Raw genomic sequence first — 18,150 nt, forward strand, 5'->3', positions numbered from 1 at the left:
TCACAGCCTGCCAAATGGACCCCGGACCCTCACATACCAGTCCCTACCTACCTTGTTTCTGAGCCCAGGCCTTCAGCCTCTGAGCCACTTCGGCCACCCAGTTCATCACGGGCCCCACCCAGGCGGCTCTCAGTGGTGAACATGCCACTGACATCTCGGTACAGGCAGAGCGCAATCACCTTAGACTGCTGTAGGAAGTGGGACAGGGTTCAGACAAGGGCAGGAGACAGGCAGTGGAAAGACAGGGGCATCAAGGGTAGAGGGCCTACATGATGTAGTGGAGGCTTGTGTAGTGCCAGCCGGTGGTGGCGGCCACCATAGGAATCGCTCTTGAGTAGGAACATGGTAACGTGTCCCTCAGCACTCATGATGACCACATAGGGATCAGCCACAGCACACTGCACGATGGGGGCGCCCAGGTCCACAGGGATGAAGTGCAGCTGATTCACTGTGGACACAAGGGGGTCAGGGTCAGGTGGCAGGCACATGCTGCCTGCCTGAAGACCTATTCACAGACCTGCCTACTTACCACCTTCCAACAGGCGAATGCCCAATGGCGAGACTTGGACAATATAACGATTGTCCCCAATGTTTCCAGCAAAGACAGTAGGACCCTGTGTGGCAAAGCCACTGGTGTCCAGCTCCATGATCTCCTGGCCAGTCTGTAGGATCTGTGGTGACAGAGGTAAGTAGTGTCCTTTCCCGTGGACACTTCCTGTTCCCAGTCCCAGATTCTACTTTTTTACCATGGTTGAGTCTTCTCGGCTAAGAATAAGGAATCCATGTCTTCGCCCATCCTCCTCTGCTTTAGGGGCACTAGGTTCCTGCTCTGTGCTCTCTGCTTTGGGTGTTTCTTCCTGAGAGAGTGAAAGAGGATCAGGGCAGGAGTCACAGTCTAGCAAAGGCAGTATGTGACTGTGACCTGGACCCCAGTGTCCCCAGGTGCTAAATGTATAATTCTTTGCCCCTTCTGGGTTTCCTTCTCAGCCCAGCCTCATCTACCTCCTCTTTCCGCACAGGAGCAATGACTGTCCACATATCATAGCATCCAGGAAGTTCAAAGGTTGTCACCACCTGGGGCCGGATACTCTTCTGGAAAGGAGTAAGGGTGAGAGTGAGGCTCAGCCAATCAGTCTTACCAGGAATCTGCCACCCCTGTCCACACATACCTGCAACACAGACAGGGCCCCGTTTTTCCCGTAGCCGGAACAAACCACAATCTCCAGGTCTGGCTCAGGGCTGTTCTGAAACTACAGAATGGGATGAGGATACGGCTTCCCAGCCACCCTCTAGACTCCACACCTACAGTCCCAACCCCTTGAGTACCTCTTCGGAGAGGAAGGCAGGCTCGCCCACAGCAGCATTGGCACAGGGTCCAATGTTGAGCATGCTATCACATACCTGTGGGCACAGCAACGGTCAGGTAGGGTGAAGGTAGGAGATACCCCCTGCTTTCCCCAGTCTCACCTCAAAAGAGTAAGTAGCTAACTGTGTGCCTGACTGGGCCTCACTGCCATAAACTTCAATTTCATCCACCTCATCCTGTGTCTTGCCTCCTGTAGCAGACAGAGTCCAACTGAGTCCAACTGTGGACTCTGGCCCTCCCCTGCTCATCCAAGGACAGCTTCTCACCTGTCCAGCCCACTGTAGGGTCCACTCGCTTCTTCTTTGAGGGAGGTTCTTCCTGTGAAAGGAGAAAGGAGTAAGCAGTCAGTCCTGAGGCTGTGTCACACGTGGGAGTCATGGCAGGACAGGCCCAGGGACCCTGCATTGTGGACAGGTACCTTGTCAGCAGCCTCACGAACAGAGCTGGCTGGGGGTTCCTGCAGCTTCTCCGTGTACTTGAGGAGGAGGGAATTGCCCAGGCGAGAGCCTAGGAACAGGTATCCAGGCTCCATTGTGACCATCTAAGGAAGCGGTGTGAATAAGATACAACCAGACCTGGACCCAGGATACTCCCAACCCCATCCCTACTCACGCTGGTGGTGAGGACACTAGCAGCTGCCTTGTCAAAGTGAAATGCTCGGACACTTCGCATGCCGTCAGTGATGAGGGTCAGCACATAACTGTGGGTAGAGGTAGGGGCACTGAGTGGGTAAGGGTACCCACTGCACCCACAGACGTACTGAGAAGACAGAGAATGTGTGTATCCCAGAGGTCTGCACCCACAGACGTACTGAGAAGACAGAGAATGTGTGTATCCCAGAGGTCGGCCCTCATGCAGGCCTCATGCAGAGTACCCACTGCACCCACAGAGGTACTGAGAAGACAGAGAATGTGTGTATCCCAGAGGTCGGGCCTCATGGGCTGTGGACTCACATCTCACCACCCTTGAGGGAGATGACCATCTTGTCATAAGAGATGAAGGCCGCCTGTGCACAGTCCAGGGTGATCCTTACACCTTCTTGGGTACCTGTGGGGAGCACGACCATGCAAACTGAATGCCTGGCCCTCACCATAGCCTGCCCTGCACCAGGCACATCCCATTTTGACCAAAGTGCACCCCACTCACGTAATGGAAAAGCAGTGGTGCCCGTGGTAAGGCTGTTGAGAGCCACGCCATATGGGGGAACACTCTGGTTCAGGTACAACAGGGAGTTGACAGCGAAGATCACTACCCCACCTGGAGGTAGACACCACTGTAAGCAGCTTACTGCTGCCCCGTACCCCCACTGCCATTCAACACAGCCATAACCTCACCTATGGGCTTGGGCACAGCCAGGGCCTGGGTACAGTCAAAAGGCAAGCTGGTGAGGGACCAGATGACTGGATGGACTTTCTGTGTGATGTTCAGCGAGATAGCCACAATGGAGCACGTGTCCTGCCTCACAGCCACCCGCCTAAAGCAGCAGGTAGGTCACCCAGAGGCAGTCGCATTGCTCCCAAGGCCAGTGACCCAATTTTCCCACTTCCACCCCACCTAGGCAAGACACCTGGGGCCCACAGCAGAGGGCCCCACAGCCTTACCCTGGCCAGGTCTGGTTGGGCTCAAACAGGATAAGCAGGGTGGGCTCATAGTAGCCGTGTAGGAACTGCAGGTCAATGATGTTGAGCAGCTTCTCATCCAGAGCCCGCACATCGATGATGTAGCTGGGCAGGAAGCTGGACCTCTGCCTACAGATCAAAGATGTTAGCAGGAGGAGGGGACGGGGCAAAAAACACAGAGCTCTTGGGTCCTCAAAACCACAGCCAGCCCAGCTTAGTACTCACCCCTCACCCATGAGCCCTTCATGCTCCTCAGCCAGGCTCTCTCTGCGGAAAGGCAGAACTACCAGTCTTGTGCCATAGATGAGCATTGCCGCACAGCGCCCGTCAGGGTCCACCCGCACACGGGGCGTATGCACGTTCTGCACAAATCCATCCTGGTGGCAGAAGGGACATTGGTTGGGCTATAGAGGATCTGAGGGAAGCACTGGGGCACTAGGAAGAAAATGGGGACTTGCTAGGCTTAGCCTGGGGCACTGCTGAGCTTGGCTTACCCGAAGTTCAGGCTCCTCAAAGTAGTGCAGAGACAGGGTCTTCAGGTCATGAGTGCCTGGGTCGTACTCCACCACAGACAGCTGGAGGTAGGAGGTCAGAAGCATGGCCCGTTCAATACCAACCTTGATCACACTAATACACCCCAGCCTACGCTGCTCTGTAACACCACTGTGCCCAGGACCTCCTGCCGGACCCACACTGCTCACCTTAGCGTCTTTGAAGCTGAGAAGCAAAGCATCGCGTTTGGCACCTGCGAGCTGCACGCTGGCCATGGACATGACATTGCCAAAAAAAGAGAAGGAGGCTACCAGCTCTAGTTTCTCTCGATGGGCCTTTCCCTCTGGAGTAGAGATCAGCAAGTCAGGGATGGGTCCTGTGCCCAGGCCACCCATCCCCACCCCACCACCTGCATGCACACTTACCTGTGCTCCCATCATTCTTGGTCAGAGCCTGGAATGGAAAAGAAAGTAAGAAGCCACACACCAGTTCTAGGGGATCCAACACCCTCACACAGACATATATGCAGGCAAAACACCAAATGCACATAAAATAAGAATAGTCACTGGGGGTTGGGGATTTAGCTCAGTGGTAGAGCGCTTGCCTAGCAAGCGCAAGACCCTGGGTTCGGTCCCCAGCTCAGGAAAAAAAAAAAAGTTTAAAAAAAAAAGAAAAACAAAGGAGCTGGAGAGATGGCTCAGAAGTTAAGAACATTGACTGTTCTTCCAGGAGTCCTGAGTTCAATTCCCAGCAACCACATGGTGGCTCACAACCATTTGTAATGGGATCTGATGCCCTCTTCTGGTGTGTCTGAAGACAGTGACAGTGTACTACTCAGATAAATAAAATCTTTAAAGAAAAAAGAAAAATAAATTAGAAAGAAAGAAAGAAAGAAAGAAAGGCAAAGAACAGCAGACTGGAATGATGGCTCAGAGTTTATGTAAAGCGCACTCATCTAGAGGATCGAGATTTGGTTCCCAGCATGGCAGCTTACAGCAATCTGTAAACATGACCACAAATGCTTCAGATACTCATAGGTAATAAAATAATTTAACAAGAAAAAAAATTAAAACAAAGCTTTAAAACCCTTGCTCTCTACCAGTCACGGCTCCATTTCTTTGCTGCTTTTTGGACAGGTCTTCTTCCAACCAGCTAACTGATTCCCCACTACCAATTCTCCACAGGACTCAACCATGCACACCACCCCTGCCTCTGTACCACTTTGTCACAGTCATTTAAGGCTCAGAGCACAGAGCCACAGGGATCACTTCCAACATATTGTCCTCCCAGCCATGTTTCTTCCAACTCTAGGGTAACTGTCTGCTTCTGGTCACCTCATCTCCATACCCCTCAACAGCTGTCTCCACCTCAGGGACTAGCAACGCCAGCTCTGTAACTGCTAAGTCCAAATCCAGACCTGTTGCCCACAACAGTGACAGATTCTTGGTCTTACCTGGAGCTCCTTTCAAACTCCACCTCTATCCATCCTAAACCTGAAGCAGTGTCCTAGCTACACTGGTCCAGGCTGCCATCTTGCCTAATAGCTGCAGCCACTTCCTGACCAGTCTCCTTGGACCACTCTCAAACATAAATTGAGTAAGATCATTACATTGCCAAAACTCCCTGCTTGGAGAGTATGTCGTGAAGCCTCCGCCCTGTTTCTTACCTGTTCTTTCCTTTGTTCCTCATTCCCTTAGCCTCTATTGCAAAAACTTAGCTTTACTTGAAACCACTTTGCCTGACTCCCACATACTTCTCCACACTCCCTTGTCTATGTAAATCATATCTTCTATGAAGGTGAGATTTCCCTGTCCAGTTCTGCTGCCCCAGTGAAACTGCATCTCAGAAGTGATGCTCAGCCATCGAAAGCAATTGCTGCTCTCATAGAGGACCCACTGGATGGCACAACCATCCATAATGCTGACTGACTTCCACGGACACCAAGCAGGCATGTGGTGTACATACATATATACAGGCAAACACAAATGAATAAGTCTAATCTTAAAATTTTTTGGAGGAAAAAAAAAAAAAAGAAGCTGCCTTTGGCGTTTTTGTTTGTTTGTTTCTATAGACACGTTTTACTATATAGCCCTAGCTGGCTTGGAACCAGTTTAAACTGGAACACCCAGAAATCTGTCTGGTTCTGCCTGGGATTAAAGGAGTGCACTACCAGGAGCCATGGAAAATTGCCTTTTGCAAAAAGGCTTCCTGAACCACTTCCTGTCGCTCTAGCAACCAAAACACCCCCTTATCTAGTGATGAATTCATTCCACATCACTACATCTACTGACAGTAGTCTGTCCCCGAACAACTTCCAGCCTTGCTCCTTTGTGAAGAAACGTTCTTCCACCAACAAAATTGCTCAGTCTAAGCTCTGGTTATTTTGTCTAGAAACACCCAGCCTCCTTCACTGGGTCTTACTCCCAGAGACACTGTAGCGACTGTGTGTGGCGGTCAGTGTGTGGAGGTATTGTTTCACTGGAGGGTCATCTCCCTCAAGGGTCTTGGTTCACTGCCTTGTCCCTGCTGCTAAGCACATGGAAGGTCTGCAACAATCTCCTGAAAATACCAAAGAACAAGTAGTAGACCGTAGGCAGGGGTGTCCGGGCAGGGTAAAATGAGGCCAAACAACGTGGTATCGATGAACCGACTCTGGGGACCAGAGACCTTTGGCAAGGCTCAGTTTCTGCACTGGGGAACCTGCCGAGGTGACTACGGTACGGCCTGGGCATCTCCGTTCAGGAGACACGGCCTACCTCAGCGTCGCGGTTCAGGCGGTACACATAGAGCTGCGAGGTGCCGGCCACCACGAGGTTGCGCTCACTGTTGTTGAAGAAGTTGCAGTACATGGCAAACTCGAGCCCGGTGGGCGGGTGCGCCTGCTTGTACACCGCGTACATGTCGCCGCCACTGTCACGCCGGAGCCGCCGACTCAGGGGACAGGGACGCCAGCGGACTCGGTCCGGCGGCGCGCGCAAACCCGCCACCGAGTTCCGAGTTTCTGCGCCTGCGCTTTCCGCCCGGACCCACCTTCTAGGAGGACTAGGTTGTTGAGGAGCAGGGTTCCGGACCGCTTCGCATTTGCGCCTGCGTGCCCTGGCTGAGAGCGAACAGCAGCCCCTAGTGGCCTAGCTTGATAAGAACTGAAGAGCTTGGTCTCTTGCCCTCTGCTCCCTCCAAGATTTGCCTCATTAGCTAAATTCAGAAAATATAACAAGGGAATATAGGCTTAGAAAAGGATACAGAAACATATATCAACACACAAAGCTCTCTCACCACTCCACTCAGTAGATCAGGTGATGTGATAGATCACCCCTGTATCACACTAAAGATTTCTTTCTAAAAGTATTTTGTCTTTGTTTGATTTTCTTGATTTTTGAGATAAGGTCTTACAATATAGCCCTGGCTGTCCTGAAACTCTGTGTAGACCCAGCTGGCCTCGAATTCAGAGATTTGCCTGCTTCTGCCTCCCAAGCGCTGGGATTAGAGCCGCACAGTCATGCTGGCACATATATACCTGGTTTTTAAAATAAAAATCTTAAGAAACAAAACTCTTAAGACCTGTAACATTGCACCTCACATGTGCACTCCCAAGCACTCTTGAGAACTATGCGCTTTTGAGGACAGTCTTGTTACCCAGTGACACCCTGAGTTATGAAGCAATCGAAACTTCTCTCCAAATTTAAACATTCCTTCTGGCTACAGGTTCTTAAGACTCTGGAGGTAAACAGTATAAGGTTCAAGGGTTCCTGAAACGCCGAGAGGGAGCTCTTTTTTTTTTTTTTTTTTTTGCTTCTTTTTTTCGGAGCTGGGGACCAAACCCAGGGCCTTGCGCTTCCTAGGCAAGCGCTCTACCACTGAGCTAAATCCCCAACCCATGAGAGGGAGCTCTTTAACACCTGGAGTTCCGGGGTGGGAGTGGTCAGGCAGACAGAGAGAGCTTTGTGGGTTTTTTGTTTGGTTTCTGGTTGGTTGGTTGTTTTTTCCAGACACATCTCAATTAGCCCTGGCTATGCTGGCTATAGGGGCTGGCCTGGAACTCAGAGATCTGCCTGCTTGCCTCCCTAACCCTCTTTTTAAAGACATGCACCACCATGCCTGGCTTTGGGTGAGCTTTTTGTTTTGTTTTAGAATTATTATTTATTTTATGTATGTAAGTACACTGTAGTTGTCTTCAGATACACCAGAAGAGTGTACTGGATTCCATTATAGATGGTTATGAGCCACCATGTAGTTGCAGGGAATTGAACTCAGGTCCTCCAGAAGAAGCCAGCTCTCCAGCCCCTGGGTGAGCTTTTTGATAACATAGCTGCTTTTGAACCATCCACATACCTGTAAATACAACTCTTTACCTGCTGTAAGGAGGCCCAATAAACTCATTAAATTGTGTAGTTGTTTGCTAAGTTGGACCTTTGTGAAGTCATTTCTTTCCTTTGTTGTGGTGATCTATCTGGGGTAAAGAGCCAAGCCTTCCCCAGCACTCAGAATGCAGAGGCAAGCAGATCTCTGAGAGTGCAAAGCTCTAGTTGGTCTGGTTGAATTCCAATCCAATCAAAAATACATAGCAATAACTGGGCGGTGGTGGCACACACCTTTAATCCCAGCACTGGAAGGCAGAGGCAGGCTGATCTCTGAGTTCAAGGCTGCCCGCTCCAGGACTATCAGGACTACACAGAGAAATCCTACCTACAGACAAACAAACAAACAAACAAGCCCTCCAAAACTAAAACTAATTGAAGCCCGCTTCTGGAGGAGCTGGGTTGGGCTGGGGGTCAGCTTTGCTTCACCTGGCTACCGAGCTCACCGGCCCCAGAGTCTTCCTGCTTGTGGCTGCTCTGCCCCAGAGAGCTAGAACATCATAGGCTCGGGGTCAGCCGACTTAACTTTTCTAGAGGATGATGCTGACCGCCTGACACAGCAGCTGGAGGAAGAGGAGGAGCTTCAGGGCTGTGCGGGCCGGCGGAAGGTAAACAAGATGAGGTCAACGTGCCTTCCCCCTTCCTGTAGCCCAGCGGCTCTGGACTGTGGCGGTACATTCCTTTGACCAGCATTGGGGTAGCAGAGCCAGGTGTATCTTGTGAGTTCGAGCCTGGTCTATATAGTTCCAGAACAGCCAGCGCTACACAGAGAACCCAGCCAAACAAACAGAACATAGTAAGAGGTCTGAAAATGTAAACAGCAACAACAAACGTTACAAATAAAGTGACCGCTTGGTAAATTCAACCTCTTCCTAGGTTTGTTTTTCACTATTGAGACAGGGTCTCTCTACACAGCTCCGACTATTCTGATTTTTTTTTTTTTTTTGATACAGGGTCATGCTGTGTAGCTTCAACTGGCTTGAAACTCATAAAACATTGCAGGCCTGAACTCACAGAAATCCACCTGCCTCCACCTCTCCCGAGTACTGGTATTAAAGGCATGCATCTCATGCCTGGCCTAACAGTTAACACTGTTCAAATTTATTTCCGCTTAGCACCTGCACTGTTCTGCATTTGCCAATCAATCATGCAGGTATATGAAGCTAAGCTCTAACCCCACATTGAGACACTGTCTCCTTTTGAATTAAGTATTATAAAAAACCCATCAGTACCTTTGCTGGATATGCTCTCTTGCTTGCTTAGCACAGCTACACACCCTTCTTGCAGAAGTAAAACTTTTGGTCCTGATGAAATGTTTTGGATTGTGTGGTGACTGTCATTCAAACCCGGACACTTTTTTTCCTTTTCTTTTTTTAAAAAGACTTCCTATGTATAGTGTTCTGCCTGCATATATGCCTACACGCCAGAAGAGAGCGCCAAGATCACATCACAGATGGTTATGAGACACCACTGTGGTTGCTGGGAATTGAACTCAGGACCTCTGAAAGAGCAGTCAGTGCTTTTAACTGCCATGCCGTCTCTCCAGCCCTGGGATCCATTTCTTATGCCTGATTGAAAACTTGCCTTCAGTCCTCTAACCTCCAGAACTGAGAGAATAAATTTCCGTTCTTTAGCCACCTAGTCTAGAGTAGACAATCATGCCAACCTCCAGAAGCTAATGCGAGGGGCTTTGGGAAAGCCAATCCCGCCAAGAGCTGTGGAGCTGCTCAATATCAATGGGTTGTCCTTTGGTTTGATGGTCTCTGGGTTTCCATTCATGGCAGAAATGAGCCCTCATACTTGTAAGCATTATTGGTAATGTTTTGACTGGGGACAAGGACCACCCCCAACCCCTTCAGATCCTGGAGGACTCTGACCATTCCCCGGGTTTAATTATAGAAAAGACAAGCTGTCTGTCCACAGGACCCCCAGTGTAGCTGTCCATAGCAAATGCTGAGGAAGGAGGCAGTGCCCTGCCTCAGAGCTTTCACCAGGAGACCCTACAAGAAGAGAGTGCAGTTGGGTTTGAAGTGCAGATGGGCAAGTCTTTATTGAAGTCAGAGCAGGGGAAATGAGGCTGAACCCTCCAGCTACCCGTAGTGGATCCAACTGTTAGACGGATTAAGGCAGTAAAGCAGAATCAGCAGGCAGGGACAAGGACTGGAATGGGACAGAGCCATCAGAAGGTGATGCTGTCTTCGTACAATGACAGCAGCAGCAGGATGGTCCAGCCGCCCAGCAGACCCACGTTGTGGAGCAGGAAAAGAAGCCAGGGCCGCTGGTCCCGCACATTCATCATGGCTGGGAGCTGAGGAAAAAGTGGACACCAGTTCAGTAGCCAGTTGGGTGGAGCCCCGGCTTAGCTCCCTGCCCCTACATAGGCTCTCCTCCTGACTAACCATGTCACAGAGCGCCACGTAAAGGAAGAGGCCAGTGGCTACCGCCAGAATCCAAGTCTCGCCCTCCTCGCCTACTCCGACTGCTAGAGCCACGTAGAGGCCAGCGAATGCTGTGAGCGCTGAGGCCAGATTCAGCAGAAGCGCACGTTTCACAGTCAGCCCGGCATGCAGCAGAGCAGCAAAGTCCCCTAGAACAGAGCAAGTCAATGAGAGTTATGCCCACATGTCAGGCACACCAACATCACAGACAGACACACCCAAAGGCCAGTGCCCTTCCCAGCAACCAGCACCCCCCCCACCCCACCCCATGACAGGCTGCTCTCATAGAAGGGCCTTGTCCCTTCTCCTCTGGCCTTGGTCACCTCCAGAATAGATCACTCCCACTAAGGCCCACCCTTTAAGCCACACCCCAGAGCTCACCAAGTTCGTGAGGCAGCTCATGGCAGAACACTGCCAATGAGGTGGCCAGCCCAGTCTTCCATGTGGATGAGAAGGCTGCGCCCACAGCGAGCCCATCAGCAAAGTTGTGCACGGCGTCACCCAGTGTGATCAGATAGGGCAACATTCTCAGCTCTGTGGGCACAGCAAGCATGGGTCCTGTAGGCCAGGTTCTGCGCATGCCTAAGGGCAACCCCCAGATCCGCAGCCCTCCAGGAACTCCCTCAGGACTCACCTGCTCTCAGTCGCCGGGTGTCTGGGTTCAGTAGTTCCGGGGTCTCCTCTGTCACCTGGGGGGAACGAGAATGAACCCAGGCAAATACATGACTAAAAGGCTCCATGTTGGGTAGGACTTGCCACTTACCAAGTCTGAGCGAGAGCTCTCATGGGGCTGTTTGGATTGCCGGAGATTGCTGGGTGATAGCTGCAGTGATATTCCATGGCTGTGCCCACCGTGGCTACAAGGCCCATCTTTCTCATGATCCTGTGGAAAAACTGGTCAGAGCCCATCAAGCCCTTACCCAATCCCACCTAGTGGTTCCCCAAGCCTAACCTGGTCTCTGGGCAATAAGAGGTTGAAGAAGCTCTCAAACAGGAAGAAAATGTAGAAGCCTCCAAGTACAGCCAGCAGGCGCCAGGTGGACTGTCCACCAATGCTCTCCTCCTCGTGGGAGTGAACCTCTCCACTATGCGTGTGCAATCCCAGCACCTGAGAAGGGGGTGGGTACCGACTGGGGACTTCAGGGATACAGGGGGCTTTAGGCTGGGGCTAGGAAAGGACAGTGGGGGTGGGAGGACCCTGTTGAGTGAGGGCTGACCTTGGGTATCAGGTGCAGGAGAGCATCGCCTGTGAGTGCACCCACAGCCAAGCTTAGGAAGGTCTGCATGATGTAGTGGGTGGCTGTGCTGCATTTGGCACAGGTCAGCAGCAGAAGACCGAACACAGCGCAGAGGCAGATGAGCAGGGTGGCCAGAGAGCCATACAGATACCCTGTGGGTGAAGCTACACTGAGATTCCCCCTAGATCCTACAGAGCCAATGCCCAAGTCCAGCCAGGAAGTGAGCCGGATCTCAACAGATCTGTGGGCTGTCAGCAGGTGCCAGGTATCTATTTACACTGGCCCTCTAGCCTTGAAATCCACTATCTGTCCCTCCTTTGCTGGTTCCTCATTCCTCAGTGCCTACTCCCTGCTCCCTCGTCGAGCTCAATACCATGAGGCTAGCACCCAGGGTTAGGGACTCACTCTCTGCTTGACTGAGCTGGTCCTGTACATGGATAATGGGACTGGAGCTGCAGGCTTCACTTAGCTGCTGCTGGACCAAGGCAGGGGTCAGTTGGGCCCAGGCCTGAGGGCTCACCCCGGCCTCTTCAGATAGCCCATACACAGCCATTACATCTTTGGCACTCAGGCACAGCTGGAGGCAAAGAGAGCAGGACAGGCATCAGGCATCTGAGCAGACCCATGGAAGCCCACCTTCCTCCAGATCGGCAGGAGTGACTCACCGTGTCCCATACACTGGAGCTGCTGTTGTGGGTAGCATGGAGCTCAGAGTCTTGGTGGTTGGCTTCCCTGTCCAGATGACTGTGGTCAACATGGTCACCATGGTCACTGTGATCCTCTCCACCCACCCCAAGGTGATGCATCAAATCCTCCAATTCTGGCAAAAAAAAAAAAAAGTCAGTCCAGTCAGTGCGTTCAGCGCCAGCCTTGTCCCCTCCCCCAGGAGTAGGGGCTGATGATCACAGACTAGGCCTCACCGGGCAGCGTGATATTGCGAGGCTTACTACTGAGTTGCCTGAACACAAAGTCCACAAAGTACTGAGGGCTAGGCAGGCCTTGGAAGCAGGATCCATTAAGGACGTGATCCAGCAAGGCTGTCAAGACCAGGCCAGGGCTTCTGGAAACCCCTGCTTCCTCAGCCTCCTCCAGCAGTTGGGGAACATCTACACAGGTCTGTAAGAGAGACAGGCCTCAGCTCCACCCTCAGTAACAACTTCTGGAGTCCACTCACTGGATGGGTCTCCCATCAATCCCCCAACCCCCTCAGACAACTTCCCAGATTTCACCAAAGACTTCAGACTATATCCCTATACCAGCCACCTATCCCATAAACCTAGGCTGCCCCAGCTAGTCACTCCCTTCACTGTGGCCTATGACGTCCCTCTGCCCCAGAGCCTTCCTGACCGCCATTTCCCCAAAGGGTTCCCCCAGACTCCCTTGGAAGTCATCCTACCCAACAGTGTACCCAATACACTTAGCCACCCACGTATCTCCACAGACACCAATGAGGTTGCACGTGGGACATTTCTCTTCCTGGGGTAGCCTCCCTTCCATGGTACTACACAGTCCTTGTCACTACACTCTGAAAGCCCTCTGGGCCCTCACCTCCTCCCTGGTGGGTTGGCTGGCATCATGGGCCTCAATCTTCTGCAGTAGCTGGCTCAGACCCAGGGTCATGGCCTCTGGACTCTCCAGTTTGGCCAGGTAATCGTCCACATGAGAGGCCAAGAGGCCAGCTCGGATGTCCTTGCATGTTTTCTCTGGGTCGTTGAGGTAGAGGGCAGCGGCGGCACTGAGGTAAGTAATGTATCTGGACTCCAGGACTGATTCTGGGGCAAGCTGTGGCTTATCAGGTTTGCCTAGAGCCAAGGCAGTCTCCACAGACAGACACTGTGGACAAACAGGTAGACAGGGTCCGGGCTAGATTGGGCCCACCAGGCTTAGGCAGGGAATGGATTCTATCTTATGTCCCCTTCTGCCGCTTGTACAGTTAACCTGACTAGGAGCCTACACAAAGGGGTCCCCAGCAGTTACTCTCTGATCCTGAAGGTGAGAGTAGTCACTTAGAGTCAAGGCAAATTTGATACCCTGGGGGGGAATGAGAACTACGTGTCCCAGGAGGGAGGCCAAGCCTGTATAAGCCCCCCAGAAACGGAAGGGAGGCTCCAGCCTGCCAGCAGGTTCAGACACCAGCCTCCAGACCCGCCTCCTGGAGTTTGCCCAGCTCTCTTTAGTGCCTGCCACAGGGTGGAGCAGGCAGGAAAGGGCCGGGGCTGGGGGACCCATTGGGTGGGGGTGTTACCTTTTCACACGGCCCGTCGGTGCAGTGCACACGGGCCACCAGCGTATTTAACAGGCCGTCCAGTGCCGTTCGATCCAGAGCACCCTGGCCCGAGGTGAGTAGGCTGAGCAGGTGATAGGGCTGGACCATTGCTGCTGTGCCCACCAGCATCGCCAACAAGAGCCCCTGTGTGAGCGACTTTGGGAGCATCATGCCTCACGCTCCCAAAGTGTTCCCTGCAGTGGTGCTGGCTTCTGGGCTAGCAGGAGACTGCTGGGACTGCCTGGGGCCAGACTGGAGCTGGGTTCAACTCGCCTGACCCTAGCTACAAGACCTCTCCCAGATATTTCCTGCAGGGCTCTGTGATTGGCTGCTGGGTTAGCCATTCCAGTGGCAGATCCTCCCTGAAAGTCTAGGGGCAAGGAGCTGTAGCCTCCTGGGGCTGGAGCTAAAGGTGGGTCCCTTTCGTTAGGTGGGCGGCTTGAGCCTGTCACACTCTGAACCGCCAGTCGGGGCTTTCTCTGTTCCCTGAAGAGCCCGGATCATCCCCTTCTGTTATCTTGCCTCTGGAGCTGCGGATTAGGGGTTTGAGCGCATAGATGTTACCAAGTCAAACAAGGGTGTTCTATTTGACATTTTCAGGAGAGCCCTTAGGCTTACCTCCACCCTTCACCAGCTGCCTCTCAGCTCAAGCAGCTTAGACAAATTCCAAGTCTTGTAGCCCGAGGGTGGGGGTGCCGTGTTCTTGGCTCCTCTGGGTCCAACATGGGCTACAGTGGGAGATTCTGAAAGATACTTGCTGAGTCATGGTCCCCAGCCCTCCGGGGGAAAATCTCCAGGAAATGGCTGAAGCCCTGACCTAGACAAACAGGAAGCAAAGATGTGACCTTGGTCCTAGCCAACTTTTGGGGCTTTGAGGAGTTTCAATTGAGCAGTAGGAATTTGAAGCCCTGTGGTTGAGCCCTTCAGCCTGAGCACAAGAAGACTGAGGTAGGGCTGCAGTTCCCAGCCGTGCCCCTTCCCAACCCTTCCCAACGGATCCTTCCGGCCTTTGACCCCTGAGCCTTATCTCTATCCAGGTGGCAGGCTGAAGGAGGGGTTGGAATTTCCAGGAGCTTAAGATCCCCAGGTCACAAGGCATTTTGGCTTTCTGGAAGCCACGAGGCATTTTGGCCTTCTGGAAGAGGGCTTCCAGTAGCCCCCGAGGTACTGTGGACCTCTTCCACGCAGGTTCATACCAGTCCTGAACTCTAGCCCTCTGGGGTGTGGTTGGATATGAGCCTAATAACTAAAGAACTCTGTCACCTAGTATTCTGGAGGGTAGGGCAGGGTGGGGAAAGAATCTAGCTGAGTATCCTTGAGCTCAGGGGTCAACTGCTAAAGACCTGTTCCAAACATACACACGTCCATGTTAATAATGGCTAGGGTCCTTGCAATGCAGCATCCCTCCTGCTTTTGTGGAGGAATTGTGGCCGGGAACTGGGAGAGCCAACATGAGAGCATTCCCCACAGGTAACTCTGAAGATGCCATCCACCCAAACTGCCCTTCCTATTCCTTTTCATTGCTGGGCTGCTGGGGGCTGAAAGCAGGTTGGTTTTATCCCCTAGGGAGAAGTCTTAGTATAGACTTGATTGATCTGGCTTCCCTAGACTTCTCCCTCAAAGGGGAGACCTTACCTGAGCCCTGGAAGGCCAAAATAACCGGCCCCCATGTAGCTATATCGTTGCTTCTCCTGGTCATTCCCAGCCAGCTCAACTGCCGTTACTGTCATGGAAAAGGTCTATAAACCCATGTCTGGAGTAGGTGAGGTGGCTCAGCGAGTAAAGAAGCTTGCCAAGGACCCACGTGGTAGAAGGAAAAATCAAACTCCGAAAGCCTCTATCAAACACCTCTATTGTATGCCACAACAATTGTTCCCTCAGCACCACCCCCACCCCCACCCCCTAAAAAAGGGCAAATGGTGAACTTCAGCACCTGGGAACTGTTGTCACTACATCTGAAGGTTCCGCTTGGGAAGACGACGAAGGTGTGGAGGGGACCTTACCATGGACGAGCTTAATGCCACCGAACCGTGAGATCCAAGCTACAGTGGCAGCTTCTGTGTGTTATCACCGTGCAAAATTAAAATAGAGCCAAACAATGCAACCTGATTAGCAGTTCCCTACGAGTCCTGCAAGACTTAATTCAGTGGCTACTGATAATATGAAAAGAAGTAAAAAAACCGGGCATCACAGCGAATACCCCCTAATTCCAGCACTCAGGAGGCAGAGGCAGACATAGCTCTTTGAGTTAGAGGCCAGCCTGGTCCCCATAAGCAAGTTCGGGGCTAGGCAGATCCAATCTCAGAAAACAACAAAAGAGAGGTAGGGTGGAGCCTGATCTGTGCCTGGTGGCAGATACCTGTTACCCCATCACTGGGGAGGCAGAATCAGGATCGGGTTTGAGGCCAGCGTGGGTTACATAGTGAGACCATCTCAAAAAACAAACAAACAAACAAAAAACCCAAAGAGGCTGGGGAAATGGCTCAGCAGTAGTTACAAGGGCTGACTCTTCTAGAGGACCTGGGTTCTGAGTGCCCACATAGTAGCTCGAAATTACCTGTAACTAGTTTCAGGGGATCCAATGCCTTCTCTGGCCTCTGGCACCCATCATGCATATGGCAGACATACGTGTAGCTCAGTGGCAAAGCATTTGCCGAGCAACCCGCACGAGGCCTTAGGTTGAATCCTCAGAATCCCTTGGAGGATTGACTACCACATGGCAGGGTCATGGTGTCCAACTTGGCACAGGACAGCAGAGGAGATGAACAGCCTGTGCTCTGGACTGAATTCATGAAGCCTGTGAACTGCCTAGAGCTCTCAAGTGCTGCTGGGAAGGTGTTTATGGCAGGCAAGGAAGCAGCCACTCAGGTTGGCAGATTCCAACCATTCCAGGAGCTGTGAGGACTCACTTCTTCTCTATAATTGTGAGGATTGTTGAGGAGGAACAGAAGAAAAAAAAAAAAAAGCTTTAAGAACTCATAGGATCCAGCCTACCCATGGTGTGTGTGCTTCTAAGAGGCAGAGCCCTTTGTCCTTTGTGTCACCCTGAGGACTCTGTGCTATTGTAGAGCTGTCTTCACAGTCACCACCACATCCCTTACAACCTATGACTTGTGTGAGAACTCCGTGGGCGCTTCAGGCCCCTCACTGGGCAGCACCGTGGCACTTCTATTAGAGCTTGAGCTTTTCAGGCACTGCTCCTGGAACAGATGGGTGATTCAGCCACCACCCTTAGCAATGACCGCCACCCCTGGAATTTGGAGAATAGATTAAGATGTTTTCGTTAGTGACTCTGATGTAGAAAATCTTGGGGAACAGTTTGAACGTCAGAAGTGCACACTCTTAATAGTTAAGCTAGAGGTTTTTTATGGTCAGGGAACAAAAACAATAGTAGCTCAGTTGGCACTAGCTAATGTGACTCACTTGCTAAAGCTGGGCTGGTAGTCAAGGTGTGATTAATTGCTTGTACCCATTTTTGCCCTCGACTTCCTGATATGATTTAATACAATTTCTTTCTTCTTCTTTTTTTTTTTTTTCCGGAGCTGAGGACCGAACCCAGGACCTTGCGCTTGCTAGGCAAGCGCTCTACCACTGAGCTAAATCCCCAACCCCCTTAATACAATTTCTTAAGGGGTAGATAGGCGACTTGAGGATTTAAAGTAGAAATGTCCAGTTGGGTTTTTTTTTTTAATGCAAAAGTTTAGATTGGTGATTCTTTTAAGGTTTTTATGAGGTTTCTTTTTAAGATAAATAATAACTGATTTTTTCCCCTTTGTAACCTCAAAAGCTGCCTGCCAGTCAAGAGAAACTGGCTGAAAAAAAAAAAAAAAACTACCCTGCTTGCTCACACTTGGTTAATCTCTTTGTTAATCTATAACGAGTTGCTTAGTTACAGATGTATGTGGATTTTTGGCAATAATCTGTTTTCACATTTGTTTTTCACCCAAAAACATCTGATCATGTGAGCACATTGGGAAACATTTTTCTCTTATGTATATTTTTTGTAATCATTCACTTAGAGAAAAACAGAGTGTAAGGGCGTTGTGATTTTTGTATTGCTTGAAAGATTTTGCTGGGATATATAAGCTGTGGGAGAAGAAAGTTGTTGGGAGCTTTTTTCCATCCACCAAATTGTGTGTGTGTGTGTGTGTGTGTGTGTGTGTGTGTGTGTCTATAATCCATTGGAGCTTGTTGGAGTTGGCTCCATCCACCAATGTAGGCATGCATGTCTGTGTACATACACACACACACACACACACACACACACACACACACACACACACACACACACAGCCCCATTCCACCAATGTGTAAATGTCTATGTCTATGTCTGTCTGCCTGTACGTGGAGTTGTTGGAGCTTGCTTGTCTTGC

General features: G+C 51.3%; 2 protein-coding genes across 2 annotated transcripts in view; both read right to left on the reverse strand.

Moving 5' to 3' along the window:
* Window positions 1–6,482, reverse strand: part of Cpsf1 (cleavage and polyadenylation specific factor 1) — a 10,567-nt gene extending 4,085 nt beyond the window's left edge. Inside the window, exons 1-20 of the mRNA NM_001401216.1 lie at window positions 6,234–6,482; window positions 3,903–3,930; window positions 3,687–3,820; window positions 3,480–3,560; window positions 3,211–3,362; window positions 2,968–3,114; window positions 2,701–2,840; window positions 2,513–2,623; window positions 2,320–2,413; window positions 1,979–2,066; window positions 1,785–1,907; window positions 1,633–1,684; window positions 1,468–1,556; window positions 1,327–1,401; window positions 1,170–1,250; window positions 1,003–1,092; window positions 747–857; window positions 530–671; window positions 270–448; window positions 52–188 (exon numbers count right to left, since the gene is read on the reverse strand). Of these exons, the coding sequence (NP_001388145.1) occupies window positions 52–188; window positions 270–448; window positions 530–671; window positions 747–857; window positions 1,003–1,092; window positions 1,170–1,250; window positions 1,327–1,401; window positions 1,468–1,556; window positions 1,633–1,684; window positions 1,785–1,907; window positions 1,979–2,066; window positions 2,320–2,413; window positions 2,513–2,623; window positions 2,701–2,840; window positions 2,968–3,114; window positions 3,211–3,362; window positions 3,480–3,560; window positions 3,687–3,820; window positions 3,903–3,930; window positions 6,234–6,377 (2,198 nt within the window). The 5' untranslated portion in view covers window positions 6,378–6,482. The remainder of the gene's footprint in view (window positions 1–51; window positions 189–269; window positions 449–529; window positions 672–746; window positions 858–1,002; window positions 1,093–1,169; window positions 1,251–1,326; window positions 1,402–1,467; window positions 1,557–1,632; window positions 1,685–1,784; window positions 1,908–1,978; window positions 2,067–2,319; window positions 2,414–2,512; window positions 2,624–2,700; window positions 2,841–2,967; window positions 3,115–3,210; window positions 3,363–3,479; window positions 3,561–3,686; window positions 3,821–3,902; window positions 3,931–6,233) is intronic.
* Window positions 6,483–9,854: 3,372 nt separating this feature from the next.
* Slc39a4 (solute carrier family 39 member 4) lies at window positions 9,855–14,040 on the reverse strand. The gene is made up of 12 exons (NM_001077669.2): window positions 13,757–14,040; window positions 13,060–13,344; window positions 12,432–12,627; window positions 12,177–12,331; window positions 11,917–12,088; window positions 11,491–11,663; window positions 11,226–11,381; window positions 11,037–11,156; window positions 10,908–10,962; window positions 10,655–10,807; window positions 10,235–10,422; window positions 9,855–10,143 (listed from the first exon to the last, which is right to left on the reverse strand). The coding sequence occupies exons 1-12, from the start codon at window positions 13,946–13,948 to the stop codon at window positions 10,015–10,017; spliced, it is 1,974 nt and encodes a 657-aa protein (NP_001071137.2). The 5' UTR covers window positions 13,949–14,040; the 3' UTR covers window positions 9,855–10,014.
* Between the last annotated feature and the right edge of the window lie 4,110 nt (window positions 14,041–18,150).

The sequence above is a fragment of the Rattus norvegicus genome, chromosome 7, assembly GCF_036323735.1.
Source record: "Rattus norvegicus strain BN/NHsdMcwi chromosome 7, GRCr8, whole genome shotgun sequence".
Classification (NCBI taxonomy): Eukaryota; Metazoa; Chordata; class Mammalia; order Rodentia; family Muridae; genus Rattus; species Rattus norvegicus.

Coding starts and splice junctions, on each gene's coding strand:
- Slc39a4 (NM_001077669.2), bottom strand. CDS start 13,948: ATGATGCTCCCAAAGTCGCTCACACAGGGGCTCTTGTTGGCGATGCTG. Junction 11,664..11,916: donor CCAGCTCAGTCAAGCAGAGA/GTGAGTCCCTAA, acceptor CTTCACCCACAG/GGTATCTGTATGGCTCTCTG. Junction 10,963..11,036: donor AGAGCTCTCGCTCAGACTTG/GTAAGTGGCAAG, acceptor CGTTCCCCCCAG/GTGACAGAGGAGACCCCGGA.